The 27,330-nt window shown below is 32.4% G+C and overlaps 1 protein-coding gene across 1 annotated transcript in view; it reads right to left on the minus strand.

Moving 5' to 3' along the window:
• The window catches only part of LOC108912143, a 106,271-nt gene that overhangs the window by 57,187 nt on the left and 21,754 nt on the right, over positions 1–27,330 (minus strand). Inside the window, exon 3 of the mRNA XM_018717309.1 lies at positions 26,591–26,676. Coding sequence (XP_018572825.1) covers positions 26,591–26,676 — 86 coding nt within the window. The remainder of the gene's footprint in view (positions 1–26,590; positions 26,677–27,330) is intronic.

Here is a 27,330-nt window from a genome sequence, read left to right on the forward strand (position 1 = left end):
TTGATGTTGTTAAAATGCCAATAATGTCGATTTAAATTTACGCTATCCTGACAAACGTGAAACGAATTGTTTTGACTCAGTATTAATGAAACCTCTGAATCTGCGAATATTTTAAAAGTTTTTTGCAGTACTGCAGAACACGCTATTTATACAATGCAACCGGTATTTAGATAATTTTAGTCTATCGTTACAATAGTCAATGATCTAGCGCATATTTTGATGTCTGATAAAAATTAAAAAAAAATATTTATGGACCAACTAAAAGCCACAATTTTTTCGGCATTATTCTAGCGTGGGCAAAATTGTAGGTATTGAATGTTATTAGTAATTAGTGTTCGATTACAACAACTGTAGTTACAATAATCATGAATTGGCAGATATGCTATATCAATAGCATATCTGCCAACGGCGAACGTAGTCAAAATTCTGTTACCGCAGAACGAATGCACGGGAATCGTTTCCCACCAGAAATCCATGCTCTGCTGACACCTTTCTGGCAAGTAAGGTCAACATTAATTTTCACCCACTTTTTTAACTGCACTGACACTTGATACAGAGACTGTGTAGATTAATAAAATTTAAAATCGAATATGAATTTATACCAATAATTTTTTAAGAAAACTTATTTTTCCTATTGAAATATAAGAAAACAATGCGGTGGCTAACTATAAGTAAAGCGTTATCCAACGTTTAAAAAATAGGTCTTGTATAAAATATACATTAGACTGTTCGAAAGAAGAAAATTAAATTGACAAACCGTTTGCCTTACTTAGCAACTTAAAAAAGCGTGAGGCCTTTTGTAAGCGGATTTTACACAGTTCGTTTAATATGTGTTCCTCAGGCAGTCCTTTTTCTTTCCTGTTTATAATTAAAATGGAAAATGCTGTTACATTTACATTTACCACATACATAATATTTGAAATACTCCAGTAGATCTTACTGAAAAAAAAAATCATTTTGAATTATACTTCTTTATATAACCGTGTTTAAAATAGTACTATATTGTCTAAAGTTACTTATTTTCTTACTTAGTTCTTGGTATGAGGGACAAATAACGTCCTAATAACTTATATGCCAAACCTAAAGAATAAAGGAAGAAAATGTTGAACAGTGTTAATACCATCAATGAGGTGCATGGAGAACGTAGAGTATTATCCTTTGTCTAGAACAAAATAACGGAACACCTTTTATAATACGATATTTTTCCGTGAATTTATAATAATGTTTAGTAAATTTAACAACGTAAATACAGGGTGTTATTAACTATATACAATAAATTCAACAGACGATTATTAAAAAATTACTATTTCGTAAATATCTTAAATAGCCTTTATCCAAATTTGTTGTAATTTGACAGTGTTATTTGTAGTGCTAAGGGGCTAATTTAACTCTAACTTGATTAGATTTATTAAGTCCAGTGACGTCCCGCGCGGTATCTTAACGAATATTTTTGACAAAAAAAAATGTACGCCACCTCGTACGCCACTGACTTTTTGTAATTTTTATATATTTTATGAATTAAGCAACTAAAAATACAACTTCTTTGTCTCTTGAAAGGTTTTCGTATTTTGATTAATTTTTGTAGAAAAAAATAAAATCCACTTAATTGCATGTCCGTCGACCACACAAGAAGAGTTTCTTTCGAAAATTATCATTTTTTTATCATTTTTTATTAATAACATGTAACATCTAAACAACATAAAGTACAAATAACACTGCCAAATTATAACAAAATTTGGTAAAGGGTATTTAAGATATTTACGAAATAGCAATTTTTTTACGAAAGTTTAACATCCTGTATTTTGAAAACGAAGCATCTGCGGACCAATGTTTATATAAACTTTTTTTTTCTTAAAATCACTCAAATAATCGTCTGTTGAATTTATTGTACATACTTAAAGCAGGTTTATTTTAACATACCACTTACCCGTTCAAAAAAAATGTAAATTAATAAGTTCATGATGACGGAGACCTACTTACACACCTCTCATTTTATCAACCAGCCCGGCAACAAAAAAGGTCTATGGTTTCAAAGACTTAAGGCATCCTAAAGTTTGAGTAATACCATTACTGGTGAAGCCTGTCTTTTCGGTAACTACAAAATTATTCCGGGAAATCTCTTTAGACGGTTATTTGTTACCTATTTCCATTTCCTGCGAATGTTTATGTATCAGGTTGCGTAAAAAAAAATCTGGAGCTTGCACTATCGCGCCTTATCTGGAACAAGGGTAAATCGAGGAGACTGTCAGACTTGAAGTATTTCGATTTGCCAGGAGATTTATAGAGGGTGTCCCAATATTGATCACCCAATATTTTATAAACAGCCTTATCTTGAGCTACATAAGAACAGTGATATGTTTTCTTTATGGAAAACATTAAGGTGCTGTAAATCAGAATCGACTGTTCAATAATGGTTTAAAGCTGTAGGAAGGATAAACTTTGGAAATATATCTTCTGATAAAAAAAATGAACACTACACTGATGGGTATAATATACTATTTTATTCAGACACGTATATTTTCCTGTATGGTACCATCGGTGATATGATTATTATGTTTTTGAGGAGCAAAACTTTCTATTTTCACACTCTTGTGTCTCAGTTTGATTACCCAGAGTAGACTCATCTACATACCAAAGCCTTATGTGGAATTATTATCTGAAGTTATTGAAACGCTCATTTAGGAATTGTTGATAGACAAAAATGGACAGAGGTAAATGAAGATGTTAATAAAATGGGCCCTGTAAAAGACAGCCCATTTAGTTTCTATACCGATGTCGATGAGTTAATCATAAAAGCAACTAGATAATGATAATAATTTTCTAGAAATACATTTCCTGCTGATCAGCAAATTAGACAACGGCAGAGAAATTTTGTCATAGCACCCAGAGCAACTCCAAAAAGGCAATCATTACCAAAAAATTCGTCCCGACGTCTCTCCCAAAAAGTCGTAGAAGAAGTAAGGGATGAGGCAGCACACGTCGAAGACTCCAAAACAAGCCATCAAAGAACTGAAAGAAAATGTAGAAATTATCATACTCCCACCGACAAAGGTAATGCATCTGTCATCTTGGATACCGCTGATTAAATATTCAAAATGCAGAACGTGTTACAGATCTCCGACGTCTGCAATTTATGTGCCTAACATTTCCAAAGGACTACAAAACACACCAGCCTTATTGCCTTATAAGATGAACATACCACTCGGATCAATAGTGAGATATATTGAGAAATACTTGATATTGTATCAAAAACACTGGAGTTTTATTGACAAGATCAAGGAAATGTAACTATATTCGGAAAATATTCATCGCATAATACAATAATTAAGGATAAATAGACTTGGTCAAATTGTACAGCAGATGGATATTCTTCTTTAGGGACCATGAGAAAACTGAAGGAGCAGGATGAAAGCCTTGGACTCAACGACTGTTTAGCCAAAATGTTGGCCCAGACATGTTGACTATACATTTATTATAATGGAAAAAAGTAGTATCTTGCTGTTCCTTGATGCGCATCAATATGAGGGAGCACTCTTGATACAGATTCATCGTCACTACTTTTAAAAATTTTTCTTTGGCGTTTTGTGATGAGCCGCTGCTAAAGATGTGTCCGAAATTCTTTCATATTTGATAGCCCGGTACATTACTATACACCCTCCTTAATAAACATCAACCAGTTCCCGCTTCTGATAGAATTTAAAAAGTTTATAGTTCTGAAAACATACTGGGATCACCTAAACCCCGAAGCCCAGCAAGTTTAGGGGCGATGTGTTTCCCTCGGGTCAACTTTAAACCAAAATAACGCTTGTATCCCGCATGAAAAGTTAATCTCACATATCAGGCATGGAAAGTAACACGTACAAATATGTACTCGAGTGGAATAAATTTTTGTGTAAAAGAAAAAACTGGAAAGGCTATTGCCACTGATGTATAGTTTTACTGATATCACTTTTAAAAATGTCCATTTCGTCGCATGCAAAACGAATGAAAATTACTTTTTACTTAGATGGATAAATTCATATTTAAAATTAATATAAACCATTGCCAAATAATATTTAAAATAAAGCAAGTACAAATGTATAAGTTTTGAAAAAACTTTTTGATGTCATAGCCAACGTCGTCATCATCATCTTTGTCGTCATTATCATCACCGTCATCATCATCATCATTATCAACATCGTCAATCGTCATCGTCAATGGTCACCTCAATTGTCATCATTAATCGTTATTAATTGCCTTCAGTCATTAAATTATATAATAAAATATTAACGTAAAATATTTTTTGTAGTAAAAAATATGTCCATAATGCAAATATTTGCGCAAAATCTAATAAAGTTCCTGTAGCTGCACAAAGTGCAATTAAGGGAAGTCCGTAAAATAGGGAATATTGCTGGAAAACTAAACTAACCCGGAAACTATTTCCCTCGTTTAACGCCGGTTTTATTGAAATTTAAGTTATTAGTCTCTGTCAGGGCTGCATCTCAGTGACAAAGTCGTCTGCGAGGAGGAAAAATGCTCGCCGAGAAAATTGAGTAATTTTAGTGACCTATAAATTCATGATGAAAACGCCAAGAAGTAATTCGTAAATTTGCTCACATCCAGGGAGACACATATTTGCGGGATATTTAATTTTCGTGGAAGATTGCAGAGTTTCTTTTTATATTTTTAAGGTATCAAATTAATGTCTTGAACTGTTTGAATTACTGTGATAAAAAGTTTTACTTAAAAATTAAATATTTAATAGATTACTAGTATAATGGTCATTTTTACAAAAGGTGTGTGTAGTATTGCTTTTTTCTCTTTCTTATTCCAAAAATCGACAATGTTTCGAATCCATTCCACCACCACAACCATTCCAACAGCGCAGCATGTTTAATAACATGGAGCCACTTCAGGACTTGGCTAAGCCATCCTGAGGCGGTTTTAAAATAATTATTTATTAAGTATACTTATATTCCGCTATCTGAAAAACTCCCACATATGAAATGTTATTGAAATATTGTTAAAAACGAAAATGAATTTAGTTTCTAGATCGTCTAACTTTTTAAGGAAACAAAATTTTATGAAAGTAACTTGATCCAAATCGATTTATTTTCATCCAAGGAAGCTATCCTTAAGTTTGGAGATTGACAGGATATTCCACTTAAAAACACATATAGCAGGCCTCTCTCTGTAACCTGATATAAGTCTAATATTTACATTTTTTCTCCATCCCAAAGAATAACAATGAAAATACTTAGTTGGTTGAACCCAGTACATTGTAAAATGTTTTATTCTAAAGCGATGAAAGAGTAACGGAAAATAAAATAACAACTACAAATAATAAAGAAGATAATATACAGTTTTTTATTATATTTTCCCACCTAGAGATTGATATTGCTCCATATTTCATATACCTACTTTTCCTGTCTAATAAAATTTTACTGGTTAAACTTTAGAAACTGTAATTTACCCAAAGACGTACATCAAAAATGAAATGTGCGTTATAACAAAGTACGATATATGAGAACCAACAACTGTACTTTGTTGCCAAATACAGCACGCCTCAATTTGATGTATTACTTGCTATTGCTATCCTTTTCTAATATAATACCTGAAGATCACATATTGAACACTGATGGAAATTTAAAAAAACTGTTTTCATGGTAACTAGAATAATACAAACCTTATTGTCTACAGAGTGTGGCGTATATAAACTATAAAAATTAAACTACAGTTTCCTAACGATATTAAATATCGTAATACAAATTTTGTAATAGAAAAAATTAAAGTTCAATTATGAATCAAAACATTTTCCCTGGAACGATCTAGCTGCGTAAACAAATCGTCGTTGAAAGATAGAAATATACTTCTGAGTTTTTGGGGAATATTAGCGCGGATACAGGCATGGCACCAAAGCACCTAATTTTGGCGAATATTTTCCCAAATTCCAGGTATTCCACAAATTGTGTCAGCAGCTTCAAGTACACGATTTCGCAATTCTTCCACCGAAGCAATTGGAGGATTGTAAATCAATGACATCAAGTGACTCCAAAGATAAAAGTCCATTGGAGTTAGATCGGGTGACCGAGGTGACCACGGCACAGGACCAAAGCGTCCAATCCATCGCTGAGGAAACATTTCACTCAAAAGTATCGTTACTTCTCGAGTACTGTGTAGAGGAGCCCCATTGTGAAGATAAAACATGCGTGCCCGAACTTGTAATGCCACATCGTCTAATAATTCAGGCAACCGGTTTTCCAAAAAGTCAGCATATTATGTTGGTCCATTTAGACGTAATTCAAAGAAATAGAGACCCACAAACACATCGCCAAACATTTACCGAGAACCGATGCTGAAAATGAGTTTCTCTAATCGCGTGAGGATTTTCATCGGAACATATGTGAATATTATGTAAATTCACTTCATCACGGGGAAATGTCGCCTCATCTGTTACACAAACATAAACAGGTAAGTCTACTTGATTGGCACATTACCGTAAAAACTATCTGCAAAAACGCATACGTTGATCACAATCCGGGGGTAAAATCTGTTAAACTGGTTGCAGATGATAGGAGTGCAACAGCTGGCGCCCTAAGATGTGATGTACGGTACGAGATGAGGTTCCTACTTGCTGTGCGAATCGTGGAGTACTAATTGTGGGGTCTTCGTCAAGATTTTCCAACACTGTATCTTCAACATTAAGGGTTCACTTGCTGACCATGTCCTTCTCGTTGAGGAATAACACTCCCCGTATCTCGAACTCACTGCGGGATTGTATTTGCACATGGGGGGTGACGTTGTGGTTATCGTTCCCGATACAACCTAGTCGCCGCGAGCGCATTTTCTCCGGCTGCACCATACACGAACACCATATCGACACGTTCGGAAATAGTAAATGCATTGTTTTCTCGGTTCATTGTAAAACTAGTTTGTCTACAAACTAAAAAATTAAACAAAGTAAGAAATAAGAATATCGTTTTTAATGTAATCGGCACGCTATCCTTATTTTACACTTATTTATAAAAATTACACTGTCACTATCGTGGAATTACAAAATAAAAACTTTTGTCTGGAACCTTTCATTTTTTAACACTGATGGGTCGATGGACGATGCTTAATATTTAATAATTAAGTGAATAACGAATTCAATACAAATACAAAATCAGTTGACTGCACAAATTTTTTGACAATGTAACCTTTAAGTTTTTAATAAATAACACTGGGTCGGCCTTCATTCGTTGAATAAATGAACTTTATATTTACAAAAAAAACGCGAAGATAGAACTTTTTAGAATAAGACTTTTCTATTACAAATATCATCAGGAAGCTGTAGTTTAATTTTTATAGATTATACACGCCACACCCTGTATAAATTTAATTTACATTTTGGCGTAATATTTTGTAGGATTTGTATCTTATTTAAGGTGTCCCTAAAATATAGTGACGCAGAAATTTAAAATTTTTGTGTATTGCGTATCCTTTAGAGAAAATGTCTACAGTAATGCTTTTTTGGATTGTTGGTAGTTATTGTGTATTTCAATTCACATTTCGAAAAAATTTTGAAACAGAAAGGGGCAGTGTCTGTTTTCCAATCTATTTTCCAATACTAAAAGCTTCACATGGAGCTTACCATAAAATTCATGGATATAGTACGTAATAATAAGTACCAGCAAAAATTAACAAAGCAATAATTTCTTACTCATAAGGAAAACGATCGTAGAAAATAAATTAATAGTTTTCCTAAGTGGAAGTCGATTAATGATCTCTGGGGATCGGTAGGTAAATACTTATTTCAGAAACGAAAATGGCCGTTAATATTTACCGTCACAAGCGCATATCTAAAATAGTAAAAAATTTTAATAGATGTTACTTTTACTAATGGTGGCGATGCATCAACTACTTCACATTTTAATAATCCCACTGTCCGCGTCATAACATGTACATGTCAACATGTCTACCTCTGATCTGAAGTTTCGCATCGATCAATTTATTCTATATGTATCTAGCGGCACCCTAGTGCCAGCCCTGTTGGCCTTGCACGCCGGTGAACAATCCAGATTTTTGGCTGGGTAGCATTGTGTATGGTAAGCATAGAGCGGCCCACAACAATACTAAAAATTATAGTAATATTGTTTTTCCAACGTTTTAATTTTAGAAGTATAGTAAAAAATGAAAACAACGCGTTCCTTTATTAAAGAACAAAATCATAGTACTTAAAAGTAAAAAAACAAAGTTGTGCTACACAATATAACTTTATATGAAAATCTTTCGTATTTCCTTTAAATTTCTATCACACAATAAATTTTCATGGATTTAAGCTTTACATAAATTTAATGGACACTAATTTTACTATTTACACTGTACACTTAAACGTAAAATAAAATCAATGTCAATAGATCAAAAACGTTTAATTACTTGGAAACCCTTACTCAAAGCCATTAAATGAGAAGTAAAACGTAGTTATATATCTTAGTTAAACGAATGCCATATTCTTTAAGCCAGGCTACGGAACTCAAACATATTGATTAGCAATAATTTTTTATTGTCAGTTTTATGGCTATGAAGACCGTAAAAGTTATTTTCTTCCATACGTAATGGGGGCCTTAATGACTTAATGGCACTATCGTCGTAAAAAAATCATCTATTGCTTTTCGTTTAATTAGTACTAATTTGGAACAATGGCTACTTTACTATCGAGTGACGACAATATTGAAATGGAGGTGTGATGAAAACGTTTTTCTTAATAACATTTTTATGGTCCAATTTATATACACGTATCCTGCCGGTTCCGGAGGCGACCCTTTTGCTCTGAAGTTGAGAGAGGATTTTTCCTACGGAAATACCAATAAAAACAAATAAATACCTGCCGAATTTGAATTTGTCGCCTGAAAAACTCAGAATGTTTTGAAAGGTAATAAATTCACACCTACGTAGAAATAAAAATTGCCTCTAAATATATCATCAAATATATTTTACATTTTACATTTTTATTCTGTTTTATAAGCTAACTTATTGATATTGACATTGTTTGAAGTTACTTATTAGGTTCCTTGATATTTTTAGGTCTGTCTCTTGAAATTATGGCATGGACATCGAAAATACTCCCTATAAAGATTCTATTTCAAAATGTGTTTAGCCTTATTAATTTTAAAATAAGTATTGCACTGGGGAAATCTTGATAATACGAAATATATGAAAGAGAAAATTTAAATGATTCTCTTTTGTGTCGTGGAATGCAAATTTATGTTCTCCTCTCGACTTCTTGCTTTGAAATTCGATCTCCATCTTATTGTATTGCATGAATAAATGGGTTTATTAAGGTATTCAATATAAATCCAGTAATATGAATATATTTCCCTTCAAAAGCGTTCAACAAATTTAAAGGTCGTAAATAAGAAACAATACGGATAAAATTAATTATACCAAACCACATCTATCAAATAAAATAGCCTGATATTTTTACTAACTACATATCTGACTTGGATAAGTAGTATTTCCCTAACTGAATTGGGTTTTACCATTTTCTACTTGAATGAGTTTGAATAACGGTGATGTGCAATATTATCTACTTCTACCAAATCAAAAAATATATTGAAAAATTAAGAAAATTCAGACACCACTTCACGTCAAATCTTGAATATCGTGATAATCTTGAGGATATTCAAAAAAAACAACACGTAACTTTCCTGTTTAATAGCATTTGCCCGGGTACCTTTTGAAAACCAAATTGAAAAAAAATATTTTAATATGTATATTATATCTAATAGTCCCCAGTAAATCACTCATTGCGATTTAGTGATAACTGCAGGTGCCAAACTTTGCGAGTGCCTTCTTTATAACGAGTCCGACAAACTTTTCCTCTTCGAAAATTTTCGGCGTCGCCGCGTTTTCTAGGGAGAGATTCCAGGAATTGTCGTCGTTCTGACGCTATGCTACAATGCGATACATGCAATTTTCTTTATTATCGGAATGGTTAGTTTTTACGACAAAACAAATAAAAAAATATTTGTCCGACAAAAATCATGTCGCGTTCCTGTTTGTCCACCATCCCCAAAATGTCAAAATGGCGTCAATATGTATCCTTATACATGCAAGTTCCATTTTGCGTAAATTGCTTAAGTAATTTGTCAAACAAACTGTGGTCAACTTGTCCGACAAAAATCATGCAGTATACAAGTAGTCTGACGCCCCAAAAATGTCAGAATGAAATGTCGGAAAATTACCTGTATATGTATTGTTATTTTGCAACGATAAATAAACTTGAAATGAAACTAAAATTTTGAATTTTGAAATATTCACATCAAATAAATAGAGAAAACTGAGACAACAGGGATGTGGAATACTGAGAACATGAAAATGAAGGATCAAATTTAGATATAGGATAAGTTTGTAGCATAATAAGACAAAATCGTTAAATGAAATAAATCAATCTGTCACAATAATGCAAAGAACTAAATAGATTCAAAAATGCACCAATATATCATAGAAAAGTTAGAAATTGAAATAAAGTACAGTTTTGTAAAGTCATATGACATATTGGAGCATACGTTTAAGGAAATTTGAAAAATGTTAGAATTTTTGAGAAGTTGATCGACGGCGAAAGAAAAAATTGCACTTATAAATGTAATTCATACAATAAACTGACTAAAACTAAAGTTTATCATACCTTTAATCAATATTTATAAGTGAAATTAAAATTAACGTTTTTATATAACTTCATGTAACGATTTTCGGAATTGCAAGTAGTGTATAAACTTTAGAAGTTGGCATAATCGGTAGACCTAATAACATTTCAACTAATAACTGATCCAGACAGGAACAGACTGTTAATAAAAGTGAAAATAAGTATATATCAATGTCGTTGAACAATGTTACAGCCATACAATTAAACTAGACAGCACAAATTAATCAAAATTTACAAAAATAGGCAAAATTTGTAGAATGTTTAAATTTTAAAATGTGCAGAAAAATGTGTAGAATCAGAAAATGTAGTCATGCTGCAAAAAACATGCATAAAGTCATAATTTCCAATTAAAAATTTCCCAAAAGTTTAATACGACGTCTCCATAGTCTCTAGCCTTATAAAAGTAAAACAGTCAGTCTTTTATAATAATTTGTCAAGCAGTAAACACCGTCGAGTCGTGCCTAAAATAAACAAAAGAAAGTTAAATTAAATAAAAAATCTTGAATTAGTTACCAAGTGACAAAATATCAAATAAAATTCACGATGTTGAAGTCATCTGTCAAGAGGTGCACAAATTTCATAAGTTCAAATTATTATAGGAACAGATCCCAAATAATCAAAATTGAAATTTATAAAATTGTTAAAAGTAAAATAGTGAAAAGTTGCAGCAGTAGCTTACATTCGAGCAATTTCTACCAAGTGGAAGGCGAGACGTTGGGTCCAGCTGACAGCGTGGAATACTGCCAAACACGGAAAGAATTACAACAACGGAATGCGATTATGAAACCAGCAGGAGTTAGCTCGGAATACAATTGAACATTACAAGAAAAATTCTTGTTGGCGCCCATTTAAGGAAAATTCAATAAAACAACACACAACAAAAACATAACATTATGTATAAAAGAATTGTTCTTTATATTGTACCCCATGTTTCATAAGAATGTTCTTCTTTCAACGTAAATTACTATTTAAACAGTTTTCCTGACACCGTGTTACGCTGCAACATTTTCCGTAGCTCCTAAAAAATCTTATCATCGCTCCCTATCTCACAATATGTTTACCAGATTATTAAATAAGAAATTCGCGTGTTTCACCATCCGAAAATCATAAACAAACACTGCACACTGCACTAGCTGTCGGAGATATGTTCCTTACGAGGCAATATATTGCAGAATACGGAACGGGTCTGGGAGCAAACAGAATGATCAAATATAAAACCCTCCCGAAGGAACGAAAATCAAATCTGACGGTATAACAATGTTTACTGAGCGTGTGCGGAATGGAAAGCCGTAAGGTCATATCAGGTTGATAATGCGATATAGGTGTAGACGGCTTTAGGCGATATCCAACTGTTAATCCCAGCCCTGTTGGAAATCGACCAACAGGGTGTTCTGGATTGCACACACCAAACAATACATGACGATTTAACTACTAGAAATGACAAATATTTCCTACAAACATGCTTGTTGTCCACAATGCGAAGTGTCCAAGGTTCTGTCCACACCCGATTGAGTAAAATTTTCACTCCATTAGTATGAGTATAACTGAGTGAAACTATTACATCAGAAATGTGTGAGTTAAAGATAAGTTAACATCAAAAACGACACCGAGATCGCAAAAAGTGTTATGTCGAGTTAAAGTAACACCGCTAAAATTACAGTGAAAAATTATTTTTGATGTTGTTAAAGTGTAAGATATTATGTTACACATCTCAGCATCCATAGCAAGTCTATTCAATTGGCACCAGTTATCAATTTGAATCAGATTATTTTGATGACGTATAGAATCGTCGACGTTCTCAATGGTTGAGAATATTTTCAGGTCATCAGTACAGAGAAGACAATTAATATCTAAGCAATTGGTTATATCATTAATAAAAACGCTGAACAATAGGGGACCAAGAACAGATTCCTGTGGGACTCCAGACGTGACTAAGTAGCCACACACTTACACGACATACTAAAATCTGTTTGACGAATGAGATTCAAATAATTTTAATTGGGCATTAGAGAGATCAAATTTATTAATCATTGAGAGTAATATTTCATGGTTAAGTCTGTCGAATGCCTTCGAAAAGTCTGTGTAAATAACATCTGTTTGCAATTGTTTATCAATGAATTCAGCTACAAACTGTGTGGCTGTTGTTCGGTTGTATTTAAGCGGTCGTAAAATGTTTGCTTATTTAATTTAATAAACCTCCATACTTACACCATTTAAATGCATAAAAAACGTCCAACTTAAATGAGAAATCTCCATCCCACGACCCGTTTTTTCGAGAAAAATATTGCCAGCAATTAATCGCGGCCCAACCCTTATTACGTTTCGCTCCGTGGATATTCTCCTGCAATGTTCTTGACTACGGCGACATTGAAATTCCTTGTACCGCCAAATTACACTCGGTAAGTATCTATTAAGCCGTTTAATTGAGCATAAAGTAGATTTAATTGAATGACAGCACAACGAAACCAAGACAAGCCTTCAACCCTTAAATAATAAACATTAAGCCTCAGTTATTCCGCTAATCGGGGTAACCGGTGCTAATGGCGTGTATTATAATAGGGGCATTTAATTGCCACTGGGAACAACAGGAAAATAATCGCAATCGGCGCCCATGAAAACTCCTTCCCGGAAAAAAGTGGAACAGAGGCCTATGTTATGAAATTGTATTTCAAATGTGTGAGATTTTTTATCTGATTTTGATTTTTTACAAACAGCTTATAGCAGATACAAAAAGTATTAATTTTAGAATATTTCTACTCTCAAATGACTAAAAAACAGTTGAACATCTGGTACATTTGTTTCTTTATTTCTATCTGAAAAAATAATTATTATTATATAGTTACGTCAAGCGTTGTTTATATGTAATTATTTTTAATTTATCCAAATATTTCGTCGAAAGAAAGAGACAAATAAAAATAAAAATTACACATCACTATTTCAGTTCAAACATTGTTAATTTTTTCTAAATTTTTGTTACAAAACTAGAGCGATATTCAGTACTACAAGCTTCAAATATACTGTCATAAAATAAATAATGGTTAGGAATTTAAATAAAAAAGGCACAGTCAAACAATATAAGTTTGACAAAGTTTGTTTTGGGGAGAATGTAAAACCAAAAATAGTATGTGTTTTGACAGATGTCAACCAATAGGAGTGATGAAGGTACTTTAAAATTGAGATATTACCTACATAAAATAAAATTTAATTTAGTACCTATATGACATAAGAAAACATCAAACAGAGGAATTCAAACAATAATTTAATTAAAATATTATGTAATTAACTTTATTCAAAATTAAAACTTGTGATTGGTTGAATTTTGTATTACTAGGATTATTGATAAAAGAAAAAAACATAATGGGTACATGAAAAATAAAAAGTGTTGCGTTACACGAGATACAAAATCAGAACAAAATTTAGCTGATTTGAACATTAAAAGTAGGGACGCTGCCAAAATTTAGCCAAGAGTAAAATATTAAAAAAAAAGTCTCCATAGTAGTATAAGCTCTGAAAATAGCCGGCTACACCACTTTCTTAAATTTCCCAGTCACAAAGAAGCACAACAATTTTCAAATTAGCAGACCAGTTTTGAACAAAATTGAAAACGCTCATATGAGCTGGCGCCCAACTAAGAAGAGCTTGGTAAATAAAGAAGAAGAGCTTAAACCAATCAAGGTAAGAAAGGAAAACATACTCACTCAAAATTATAACAATACATACTTAAAACACTACTCAAACTAGCAAAAAACTACATATTGTCATTTCAAATTCAAAGAAGCATGATCAATACAGTAGTTACCCTGCTTTTGTGCTGATTACTCTCTATATTTGATGAACTACTGACTATTTCCACTCTTCGTAGTTGGCACCACTGACAGTGATTTACTTTGTTCAGTAGCGGATTAAGTGTCAATAGGGTCACAAATATGTTCAATAGGGTCACAAAAATACAACACAAAAAGCAGAATGTTGGCATGAATTAATTTGAGGGGTTTATTAATTTGTTAAAGTTATGTATTAAATAAAAATGATTTAGATATTATTAACCTCAAAACTAACATAATCGATTTTCCTACAAAACGGAAAATAGTTTTCCAAATTCCAAAGTTTATGACCACCTGGAGGTGCCTACTTTGCGTCAAATTCCAACAGCCATATCCGCAATTAAACTTGCCGTCATCTTAGGATGAATACTCTCGGTTTTTCCTTCGAGTTAATTTTCGATTTTCCAGGGAAGTTACTACGCAATTTCACCTTCCTGTTATCTGGTCAATAACTCAGTGGCGAGTGTCTAGGTTGCTTTATCCGGACCGGTATCGTGTTCTCGGTTGGATCCCCTCAGAAAGAATGATTTATAATTAAAGTGTACCACAAAGCAAAGCATTTTGTTTGAGTTTTCGTACACGTTGTTGAGCTGAATTAATGATCAGCAACGCGAAATATTTATAGTCCTTTCCACGGGATTTTTAAAGGACCTCTGCCTATTAACGTCGTTTAAATTAAATTAAACTCCAACGACAACAAATATTTTTCAATTAAGAGACTGTCCTGCAAGAGGGAGAACTTCATTAAGTTTATACAGGGTGGGCAACCAGTAACGCCTCGGTGGCTAGGGACCAAACGGCAGATGTTATAGAAACCTGTTTGGGTGGGTACGTGTAAGCTGAGTAAAGCTACATTTTAAAAATATTTTGAAATATACAGGATATCCAGGAAAAGTGTACCATATCAAAGTTATGTATTTTTAAATGGAACACCCTGTATTTTACTGCATTTTTGAAAGCATCGTAAAAAAAATAGGTGAACTTTATTAAAGGTTCTGCATACCTAGGATTTATTGTTTGTGGGATATTTCAGTTTTAGTGAAAATGCAGGCTTAGCTTAGAAATTTAATATTAGCAATAAAAAAATTATTTTAAGGAAGCATCTTTGGAAAGCGTATTTTAGATCCTTGAAGTTATAAATTATTATATTTGTTGTTACTTAGTATTATACAGTTCAAAAAAACTGCTGGATAGTTTTCTCAACTTGACACAGCAATAACTTGGTTATTTTAAGTGGGACACCCAGTATATTTTTACTTTGAGAGTAAAGAAATTTAATACTCTTTCAAACTGTGTATAGATTCCCTATACCTATCTCTAACGGTATTGGAGATTTTTGTATCGTTTTATTCGTTTTCAAGAAAAAAACATTGAAATAAAATTTTTAGAATTTTGTATTTTACATTCAAAATTGTTTATAATAGATGCTCAAATTATGCACCCAGTTGTTCTTGGCAAATATGGAGCCTATCTACGAAACATCTTACATTTGCAAAAACCTCTGGAGTTAAGTTCTGACATTCGTTTCCAATACGTTGTCTTAAATCTTCAAGATTTTCGGGTTGACTCCCAAAAACCACTGATTTGAGATGTCTCCAGAGAAAAAAGTTGTTTGGACTCAAATCGGTACACCGAGCTGGCCATTCTATAGTCCCACCCCAACCTATCCATTGACCTGGAAAATTCTGATCCAAATACGAACTCGTCGCTCAAAACAGGGTGGCGCTCCGTCTTGTTGGAATGTCACAAGATTTTCATCCAGCTGAACATCATACTCCAGAATTTCTGTGATCATGGGATCGATATGATCCTCCAACAAACGTAAATAGCTGGCTCCTGTCAAAGTGTTATTTAAAAAAAATGGATCAACTATGTGATTACCCAATATTCCTGCCCAGACGTTCAGCTTTTCTGGATACTGAGTGTGCGATTCCCTAACACAATGAAGGTTTTCACCCGACCAATAACGAATATTATGCATATTCACTGTACCATTGAGAAAAAACGTACGTATTTTAAAATATATTGTGATTTTCTGTAATACTGTTGCACATGATATCACAAAATTCTGTTCTTCGATCCGGATCATCTTCGTTCAAACAATGCACAAGATGTATTTTGTACGGATGTCATTTATGTTTTTGCAAAATCCGATGAACGTTCGACTTAGGGATCCCTGTAGTACGCTCTAACGATCACACGGATTGGTGTGGATTCATTGTCAGTTCACCCAAAATTCTTACTTCCATTAATTCGTTAGGAGGATTGGTTTTCTTAAGTTTTATATGGGACACCCTGTATGTATTAAGTTTAATATCCATAGTTCATATCAATCAGTTTTAAAAACAATTTTATTTAATCACATATAACCATGTTTCGTCCAGGTCGTAAACTTTGAAGGTAAAAACGTATTCTACCATTTTGTGTAAAATTTAGTGACTACTAACCTCAAAAGATATCATTGTTTCAAAAAACAAACGTCGGAAACTCATTCATAAATTTCCAACTCAAGCCCCGTAAAACCTTATCACAAATTAAATTTCTACATTTACATTATACGCTACGTGTATGCCGGCAGTATTTCTGCTTCTTGTTAATATCGCGCCAAAAATATGTAATTTCTATGCAAAGAACTGAATTAACCTTATAAATATAGGACTTTATAGCTGCCTTATCGATGGTGTACGGTACTAATTCCCCTAGCCTCACAAATTACGATAGTAATCTCCAGAAGCGGTGATAACATCCTCGTGCTCTCCGAAAGTCGGTGATATTTATAGACCGTAAAGCACTTTCCCCAGATGGCCTATTTATATTCAACATGTTATTAAAAAGGGAGATAAAAGTGTCGAAGTGATATCAACGCAGGAACTGGAACTGTAAAAGATTTATGATGAGCCGTTTCAGAATGTGATATTGGCGGAGCTTGATCTGATTGGAGTTTGATGTGTGGGAGGATAATTTACCTGCTCCATGTGATTCGATGATCATTTGTATCTAGATACGACAAGAGGAAGGGAAAATATTATCTAGATATATGAATTTGATCACCCAGATTAAGGTAATAGCTTTTGGACTTTGTAAAAAGGACAAATCTACTTGCTGAATAGGACTAGTAGTGGGACGCACAATAGGCCTAATCAGGCCGCAGTGCTAGGATGGAACTTATTAGGACCAACCACTAGAAGAAGAAGAAGAAGAAGAAGAAGAAGAAGAAGGTAATAGCAAATTAGAAATTGATCATATTTATTTATTTATTTATTTAGTTGGAAACAACTGCCAAGACAGGCCGGAGCCCAATTATAAGGCAGGTATAATACAGATTAAAAAAACAGATAACATTTGCATTAACATAATCAAAACACAAATAGAAAATACACACTATATATAAATACATAAAAATAGATAAAAATAGCGACTTAACTTCTATTGAGGATACATCTTTTAATATGAAAACCCAAAAGTGAAAGATGCGAAAGAAGGCATTGTTGATAAAAGTTTTTGCTTGTTTAGAAAATACGAATCACCATTACGAACTTCAATTTTTTTGTTCAAGATCAGTTAAAAACACAAAAATGATATAGACTACAAGCCCATAGGAAATTTTCAAGGTGTCATTTGACCCAGTATGAATTACTTTTAAATCAACACTACCACATATAACAATAACTTTAGCAAAACCTATCCACCAAGGGAGGGGGGGAGGGGGGATTGGTTTTCGGCAAAACATTTTTGTACGGCTTTTCTAAAGTTTATAGGTTATACGAAAAAAATTAACCTCGACCTAATGCTGTACAAAAATAGCAATAACGGAAGCCAGGAAAATTTTTGATTTTGCGAATATCTTGGGCCGGGTTTTGGTGATATATGCAAATTTCGGATTGATACGTAGATAACTTTTTTAGTGACGCCGTACGCATCTGCTGATACAGGGGTTAGAAATGCAAGGCGCAACCCTCTATTTTAGCCCACATTGTTTCAAGTCATTGAAAAATGTACGGTTCCACATGATTATTTAACTCTCCAAATAATTCTTAGCAACTATGTCGTCTGAAAATTCTGTGTTTTTCTCATAACAACATTATAATTCCAAAATAATAATTAGTGCAGAGATATACAAACAACGGTATAATTTTTATGATTAAAGACAAAAACAATTCAGGAAAAGTGAAACACAGATGTATTTCATTTTTCGTAGGATTTCTCTGAAATTTAAAACCTGTTAGTTAATTAACAAAATTGATGTCTTCTTCCTAAAAAACAAACCACTGAATTTCAGAAAATGCGAGTACAATACTTGTGATTTAATAGAACGCAGTCTGTACTGTGTTTCACATATCTGTAGGACTATAGTCTTATCAGATTAAGGTTTCATCTCTCTCTGGCACATTGGAGTGGTTTACCTTCATCCGAACTAATTTAGATCAATCTTCTTTAACGAGAATTCGCATTATCCCTAATTCGGACATAATGGAATTATCGGTAGTCCGAAAGTATCCCTTCCGGGCTTTCCTGACTTGTCTCTGATACAAACTGATCAATTACAATACAATAATGTATTATTTAAGTATATTAACAATGTTTCCATTCGAAACAGTAACTGATTTAATCTGAAGCATATACGAATTAAGTGAATCTTAAATTTATATAATCAGTAGGTCTTTCTGCACCAAAATATAACATAATAGCTCACACGCTGAATATTAGTTGGGGAACGTGGGGGAATATCAACCAAGATGTCATGACATAACTCTAAAGAAATTGTGACAGTGTTGTCTTATTTCGTCATGTCAAAGTTAAAGGCTCCATTCGAATGCCACAACATATTTACTGGAGTGACATAATGCGTTATACTGAGTGGTTCCAAATTGTCTCCTGGCATTTTCAAAATGGACAGTTATCTTTAAATAAATGTTTCTACTTTTTTATATCAACATTTTCGTTGTTTTGGAGTCAACATTATTAAAAAGTTCTCTGACAAGGACTTGACTTCTTTATAAATTAATATTAGTGTATGGATACAACACAGAATAGTTTTATTATTCAATAAATTATGCGCTTCCGTTGAATTTATAAAAATATTTTAATCATAATTTTCGCAAAAATGTTAACTTTGAGATACGACATTCAAATTTCATATCTGGACTACCATTAACATTAGAAACATCTTATTTCAGTAACATTTTTAAATTCCTCTCAAAAAACTAATACTTTAATCTCGGCACGAATTCATGTTTCCTTACTTGCTAACCACCCTGTATATTACTTTGAAGTTTGAGTATGGCTAGCGACTTTTCACGATAAGCAAAACTCACGTTCATAATCAACTTAATTGTGATAAAACTGATGAATTCATCAAACAATCCGTTAGTTATTTTTATATAAAAATGTATTACTGTTAGTAGATTGCACACACAAAAAAAAAGGAAACAGCGAACTTTTTTATACTCAACGAGATTGGCCAACGTGATAAATGAGCATCACTTTGAGATTACTGGCAGTCGGTTCGGAATCCGATCTTCCAGAAACTTTCCTATAATACTCCAATGGAGGCACAGTCGTGTTATCTTTGAAAAGTCCTCAACGCAATCGGAAGTGAAGCAACTCCTGTGTTCTATTTATTCAGATAACATACTCGAGTATACAGATGTTGAAGTCTATCAGGCAGCTCGTCGCGAAGGGACGATTTTTCTAGACAGTCAGTGCACGAATTTTAGTCCTACGGTACGGTAAGTTTAAAAAGCTGATACTGGAAAATAAAGAGATTGACTATTTATTACACTATATCAATCAAAGTAGTAGACATCAATCAATTCAGTTGTGAATTCTGAAAGTATTTTCAAGGTACAAAAGATTATCATTTATATTACATTATATTACCACTTAGTTCATTCTGCGTTGACCTTCAAATAATAATTTACCAAGAAAATTTATTTTCCACATATTACGTGTCATTAAAGGTGTGTCCATTATTACGCTAGAGGCAATTTATTTTATGGTCGGACTATTTTTATAGAACACGCAAGAGTGCTATTAAAAAAAATAAGGATATGTATTATATATATTTTTGACGAGTAGGTAATATGTATTATTAACAAAATATTACACAACGTAGAAGAAATTTTGTTGGTCTATGCTATTCATATTTACAACAATGATATTAATAAATCTAGTTCATATACAGGGTGTTAATGAACTTATGTCAACTTATGTGAAAAAGGAGCAAAAACTGAGTTAACTGATGTCTCAAACTTGTATCGGAAGTTTGAGGTCATAGAGGAAAAAGCTATTTAAAAATGGGTTTAAAACTGTTTTGGAACTGCTGAAATACATGTATTTTATCGCAGCGAGTACTTACAAAAAATTCTGTAACACTTTTTACGAGTTTGTAGATCCCTTATGAAGCCGGACTGTATTCGGAAGTCAGTTTGTAATACATTGTTGTAGTGATTGCTGTGATGTTTTTCGAGAGTAGGTACATTTAATAGCCCTATTTCCAAGTTTTCTTTTGAAAATTGCGCATTTATTTAGCAATCGCAAATATGATATGCTCATAATTTATGGCGAAGCAAACGAAAATGCCCACAAAGCTTGTCAAGTGTAACATGTAAGATATCCAGAACGACGTAAAAATTGCAAAAATAAAACTGCACAGTACTAATACATCGCAATATTTATGGCGACATTTGAAGCTTAGGAGAAGAATTAAACGATAGGGTTTTTAGCTCCAAGATGTTCAGGATACGGCTGCTAGATGAACTGTGTTCGAAGTTTCTCTGTGAAGTACGCTTTCTGAGTTTAAAAATTGAGACCTAGTCTCGAAATGGATGGACTTCAGACTCTATTAGTCTGCTTACTTGCAGTTTTCTAAGAAGTTAGTAACGTTGGAAAGAGGATTATTTGAAATTATGAACAAAAAGAAACTTCCACATTAAAAAGAAAACTGTATTACATTGCCTTACAACACTTGGAAGCAAAAATACTGTAATGTTGTAATTAAAGTATAATTAAATAGTTCTAAAGTTTCACTCGTCACCATAAATAGAACATAACAATTTTACACCTTTATGAATATTTCAATGTTGCAATAAAATATGACTTAAACTTCTCAACTTAAACTAGGTTGAAGGAAGCATGCTGCTTGCAAAACAACAGTACAAATTAATTAAGCAGAAACATAGTAAAGTCACAGGCATCATATATAAACTTTTAATTAAATCATCTCTGCATGGTTAGAGACACTAACAATCGCTTTGTTCATCGGGTTTGGCGTAAAGTTAGAAAAAGTGAAAACTATGTAAAAAGTCACGTGAAAAAATTTTCTAAAATTTTATTAAGAATAAAATTTCAGTCACATACTATTTTGAAGACAAAAGAAAATAAATGAATTACCAATTTCATTTACATAAAAATTTACATTTTTAAAGATCAAATTGTGCAGTTAAAAGTCATTAGTTAAAACAATAGTCGGCATATTTTTAGAAAAAAAGCACAAGAGAATAATGATAATAGAGTTTTCACATAATAAAATGACAATTTGATTTAATATTATTGGGCAATAGTGAATTATTAGATATTTTTTCATATTTTATGACAAGTTTGATATTTTTAAACACTTATTTAGAAAGTTTTGGTAAAAAGTTATTTAATTTTTTATAATTCTGGCACTGTAATATGCAAGATGCTGTTAGTTAATTATCTTTTTCTCTATATTTCGAAAAATAAGTCGAATTGTGCTTAGGCTGTTTATTTTACTCTATCGACAGCACAACTTCAATGTTTTTCTCCATTTTTCTAATAATATTAGGTACACATAACACTATTTATTAAAATTTAATCCCTTAGTCTGCGTATTTTCTACCAACCACCGTATATGTACATATATAGGTAAGTTTATCAAATTTGTGTCCATGTCAAAACTGTGATGTTATAAAACGTCGGAATATATTTCGGTCTATTAAACATTAAACAACTTTTGAAAGCTTCGCACAGTCTGTAAAAGTGTAGTTTATGGAACAAGTTCGTGGTAGTTTTTTTCGTCAGTGTCTGTAGAGCGAGACGCTGTTGTATATTTTGCTTTACTTTGGTGACTTTGTTGTTGTTTGTGTACTTTATTACCCTGTGTGATAGGCTACTCCTCAGAGAAAGCGGAAAGTTTCACTTGGGGTAAGAACATAAAGAGGTTTCTTAATTTCGAGATTGTGATTTGAATATGAACTAAAAATATGTGGTTAGTTTTTACCGTCCACAAAAGGGGAGTATTCTTAAATATACGCAATAGTTCAAAGACGAAATTGTAAAGATTATTCTTTAAGTAAAAACAACAAACAAGTCATGTGAACCTAAGCCCGCAAATACTTAGTTTTTTGAGATGCAGAGATGAAATTTTATTACTATTTCGTTTTAGTTATTATCATATTTTACATGCTTCCTGGTAGGTGGATTTGTACTAACAGTTTTATTTTCTTAACAATTTTTCCAGGTTATTTCATGATTAAACTAAAGTAATGATGAAGGAAACTGTCCAGTCTCCAAATTACATGTAGTATCGTAAGGCTCTTTCTGTTTTTCAACTGTAAAAATTAAATTAGCGCCGAATTACATTCGTAAGTACTAATCATTTTAACTTAGGCGACTAAATGTCTGGTCCGACAATGTTATAAGTTGCCTAATCCATTAGTGTCATTCTTATTTGCCTTTATATCTCGGGGAATTTATTAATAGGCAACAATTAAATTGCTTGAATTAATTGACTACTTCGCAGTAAGTTGATTTGAAGGCAGAAGGCTTTTAATTTAGTCCATGAAACTACATTAAATTGTTGATTTCCATCGTTATTACTAATTAATTTCACTAGGTTTACTTTTATTTAACTGATAAGTACAGTATGATTTATTAGAACCAAGCAACGTATTTCTGATTGTCTCTAACCATACAACAACTGTGAAGTTAGCTAATATTTATGTATATCATAGAACCATCCACCAGGCATGTGTCCTTGAAATTTTCAATGTGTTTAGTTCAAATAGTAGTTAACATACAGCTATAGGTATTTAGATCAAAATAAAAAAGGCTTCATATTCCCAATTTGAAATGCAAATCTATTTTTTTTATTAAGTGATTAAAATGAACTGTATATAATATGGAAATGAAATAAACTAGAAATTTGCATAAACTAATTATGAAATAATGAAGTAAATATAATATGACTGGGAATTCCTTCTATTTCAGGTTGTGGTTAAAGAACAATTCATGTACCGAGTTTATGGAGAGATTTATTTAAACCGTATTGATTTCAAGTAACACCGCCTTAAAGATCAAAGGGGGTTTATTCACCTAAATTTTGGGGAAGTACAAAGCAAAAAATAAAGTATCAAATATACTGGAAACTTCAACTCGTCTTTTGACATCAGAGAAGATGGTGTATTGGGTAATAAATCAAATCCGCTTTTGTATACATCCAGCGATTTGGATTACAGAGTTGACTGCCAAATCAGGTCGATATATGCTTATTCGTTCAATAAGAAGTGACTGTAGGAATAGAGGATAACATAGAACTAGAATGTTTGCTCGTTTCACATGTAATATAGTTTACTGAATAACTATTTGACTTCTGAATATAATAATAAACAAGGCATACATTTATAAACAATTACGTGCTAAAGTATTGCATATATAATTAGAATAAACATATTTATTTAAAAAGCATATAAAAATGGTGAATATTGCCTTGGATTTTATTTTGAATAATTTTTTATTAACTGTTTAGTGCAGAATGCAAACATAATACTCTTTTAATGTTTTGTTTTATTTTAGGGCATACATTTATAAACAATTACGTGCTAAAGTATTGCATATATAAATAGAATAAACATATTTATTTAAAAAGAATATAAAAATGGTGAATATTGCCTTGGATTTTATTTGAATAATTTTTTATTAACTGTTTAGTGCAGAATGCAAACATAAAACTCTTTTAATTTTTTGTTTTATTTTTTCATTTATTTATATAAAAGTACAGCTCACACAACTAAACTATTTAGAACTTTCCAGCACTTCCGGTGGTACCGGAAGTCGACACCAACTTCGTTATTTTAAATGGGACACCCTATATAGGTATAATTACATTTTCGTATTCTACGTGAAATTTGAGGGTCACTTTATTAAAGGTGACCGACCTTGTACATAGTTAATTTAACTAAAATAAACCTGACCTGATGTACTTAACCTAATGTAATATTAGTGGGTCAAAATGCCTGAATAATTGAATATCTATACCAAATATGTAGGACCAGAAAGGTTGGAAAGGTTGGGATAACCCTCGGGAACGAATTTCTGGAATCAGAATAAAACGATTTGGACCAACTTATTTACGAAGAGATACAGAAGTCAACGCCTGTTGAGATATAGGCTCACTGAATATCGTACCTCTAAAATTGTATTAATTTTATTACCTAACAGACAAAAAAATTTCGCAGCACACAACAAATATCGTTAAAAATAATAATCAATAAAAAAAAGTAATTTCGATATTGTAGGTGTACGAGTAAAACTATTATCGGATATTCCAGAGGAATAAATGCATTGATATGTATTTAAATAAAACGTTTCCATTTTCTGTAGACCATCTTCATGAATCATACTGTGAGTTTCATAAATCTCCATTGTTGATTCAATGTTCTGTAACACGTATACTTTCCAACTTCACAGAGGGTGTAAATTAAGTGAATCTTAAACCAATTTCGCTCTAGCTACATCCTTTATTGAGTTAACTTCGTCAAGGGTATTACAATTTTAATGTCTTCGAGATTTACATTGTGTATATTAAAGCGAGACTTTCCTACTAGATAAGTAAACATTCTCATATGCACCGCACATCAAATTTTATTAGCGAAGCCATTTTCCAGACATCCCTCTCTTAATAAAGTTATCATGAACTTTATCGGTTCATTAGTCTATATATAGTTGTTGTCTGAGAGCTCAAATTTGATTAAACATGGGGACTACAAGGGGTTGTTCCTTTCCCAAACATTTACAGAATGTCTTCGGAACCTCCACATACTAATTTGCTTTTCGATGACAATTATAAAAAACTGTGTTTTATTATTAAATAGTGAAGATATTTTTCGTAACGCCATTTTTTCGTTTTGATTTACAGTAGGACACTACATATCTTTTGAAAATATACTGGCGACCGAAAAATTAAAAAATTTGAAGGCCTGTAACTCAAAAACCAAATACTTTTATTTAACTTCTGTCAGGCAGCATTTGAATGTTTTCTTTTAACTTTGGGGTTTGAAAAGGAGCAACATTTCTTTAAGGAATATCTAATTCAATCGTCCTATTTTAAGCAGTGTTCCATTCTTAATGAAACAGCCTGTATAGTTTTCAGACATAAAATTCAATCAGTTTAATCATAAAATGCGTAGTAAAATGAATAATTCCGTGATTATTGCCAAAAAATCTTCTATAGTATTTATGTTTTATCCTGAAATAAAGTTCATATCGATATTAACGTAACGCAAACATATGTTTGTCTAAAAAATACTGCTGGATAACAGCGTTGTAAACCTGGAAATACAGATAAAATAAATAGAAGTGCTTTATTAGAACAAAAAAAAAGTGTGTATTTTATCCAGTTTGTAACAGAAAAATGGGCAGTAAACCTACATATTTCACAGATAATTGAATTTGTCGAAATGATGATGATATAAACGAATTTGTTGTAGAGAAAAATAGTGCCTGGGCATTAAAAAAGTAGACAATTTCGAACTAAATTTAATATTGATTGGATTGGCCCTCTTTGTCGACAGACTTTTTGATATATGACACACAACATCGAAATTTAAATTTAACGATCTGCTTGACACTTGGGACTCCTATTGCAGCTTTTTATGTTACCTGATATGGCATACACAGGTAGGTACGCGTATATATGTAGATGAATATCAAAGCTACATGAACATTTTTTTTAATATCTGTGGTTGGTTTAAAAAACGAGTAATACATAAGGGGTATGCCATATTTTTTTTATCTACTTGTCGCCGATATTTTTCTTTTACGATTTTTTGTGTTAAATAAGTATAATTAATTAACTTACCTTAAAAATTCCGTATAATAGTACTATGCTTAGAAAAATCATGAAGAGTTGCGTTCCTATTATAGCTAAGTAAGCGATCTGTACACCTGAAAAAGAAAATAAAAATTATTTTTTTATTGAAGCGTAACCTCGGACATATCCTTCAATTTATTGAAACGTTTTGACATTTTAGTACGAAATAATTACCGCCAAAGCTGATATAATCAAATTAAACTATAGTCGTAGACGTCTGGTTTTGAAGTTAAGTTATTGATGCTTCTTATCTAAAAGTTAGTACTACATTCTAATTTAGCTTTCCCAGAAATTCCTCTATGCCAAATTTGAATAAAATATCTTTATAAATGCTCAAACTAAGGGTATCCCCTTTTTTAACTTTAGAACCTGACGTCTGTCGCTAAAATCAATGTGGCTCAATAAAAAATGAAACACACCGTTCTTAAAAATAATTTCAACGAAATTCAAAAATGTTTTAGAGCTTCTCGTGAGCCATCTATAAAAACAGGGTAGCCCATCGAAAACGTACCGCAAAGCCTTACAGGGCAGTAAAGAATTTTTCGGTAAAATCCAAAAACAGGTCAAATTTGTTTCTGAGGGGGACTACTTTTGGCTCAAAAAGCATACCAAAATCTTTAACCCCCTAAGTGGGGGTGCTATCCCCTAAATTTTTTCAAATGGAAATGGGGGTCAAGTGGGGGGTCATTAGAAATGGCTTTTAATTCTCTATACATCGATTCTTACTT

The sequence above is a fragment of the Anoplophora glabripennis genome, unplaced genomic scaffold, assembly GCF_000390285.2.
Source record: "Anoplophora glabripennis isolate ALB-LARVAE unplaced genomic scaffold, Agla_2.0 scaffold351, whole genome shotgun sequence".
NCBI lineage: Eukaryota > Metazoa > Arthropoda > Insecta > Coleoptera > Cerambycidae > Anoplophora > Anoplophora glabripennis.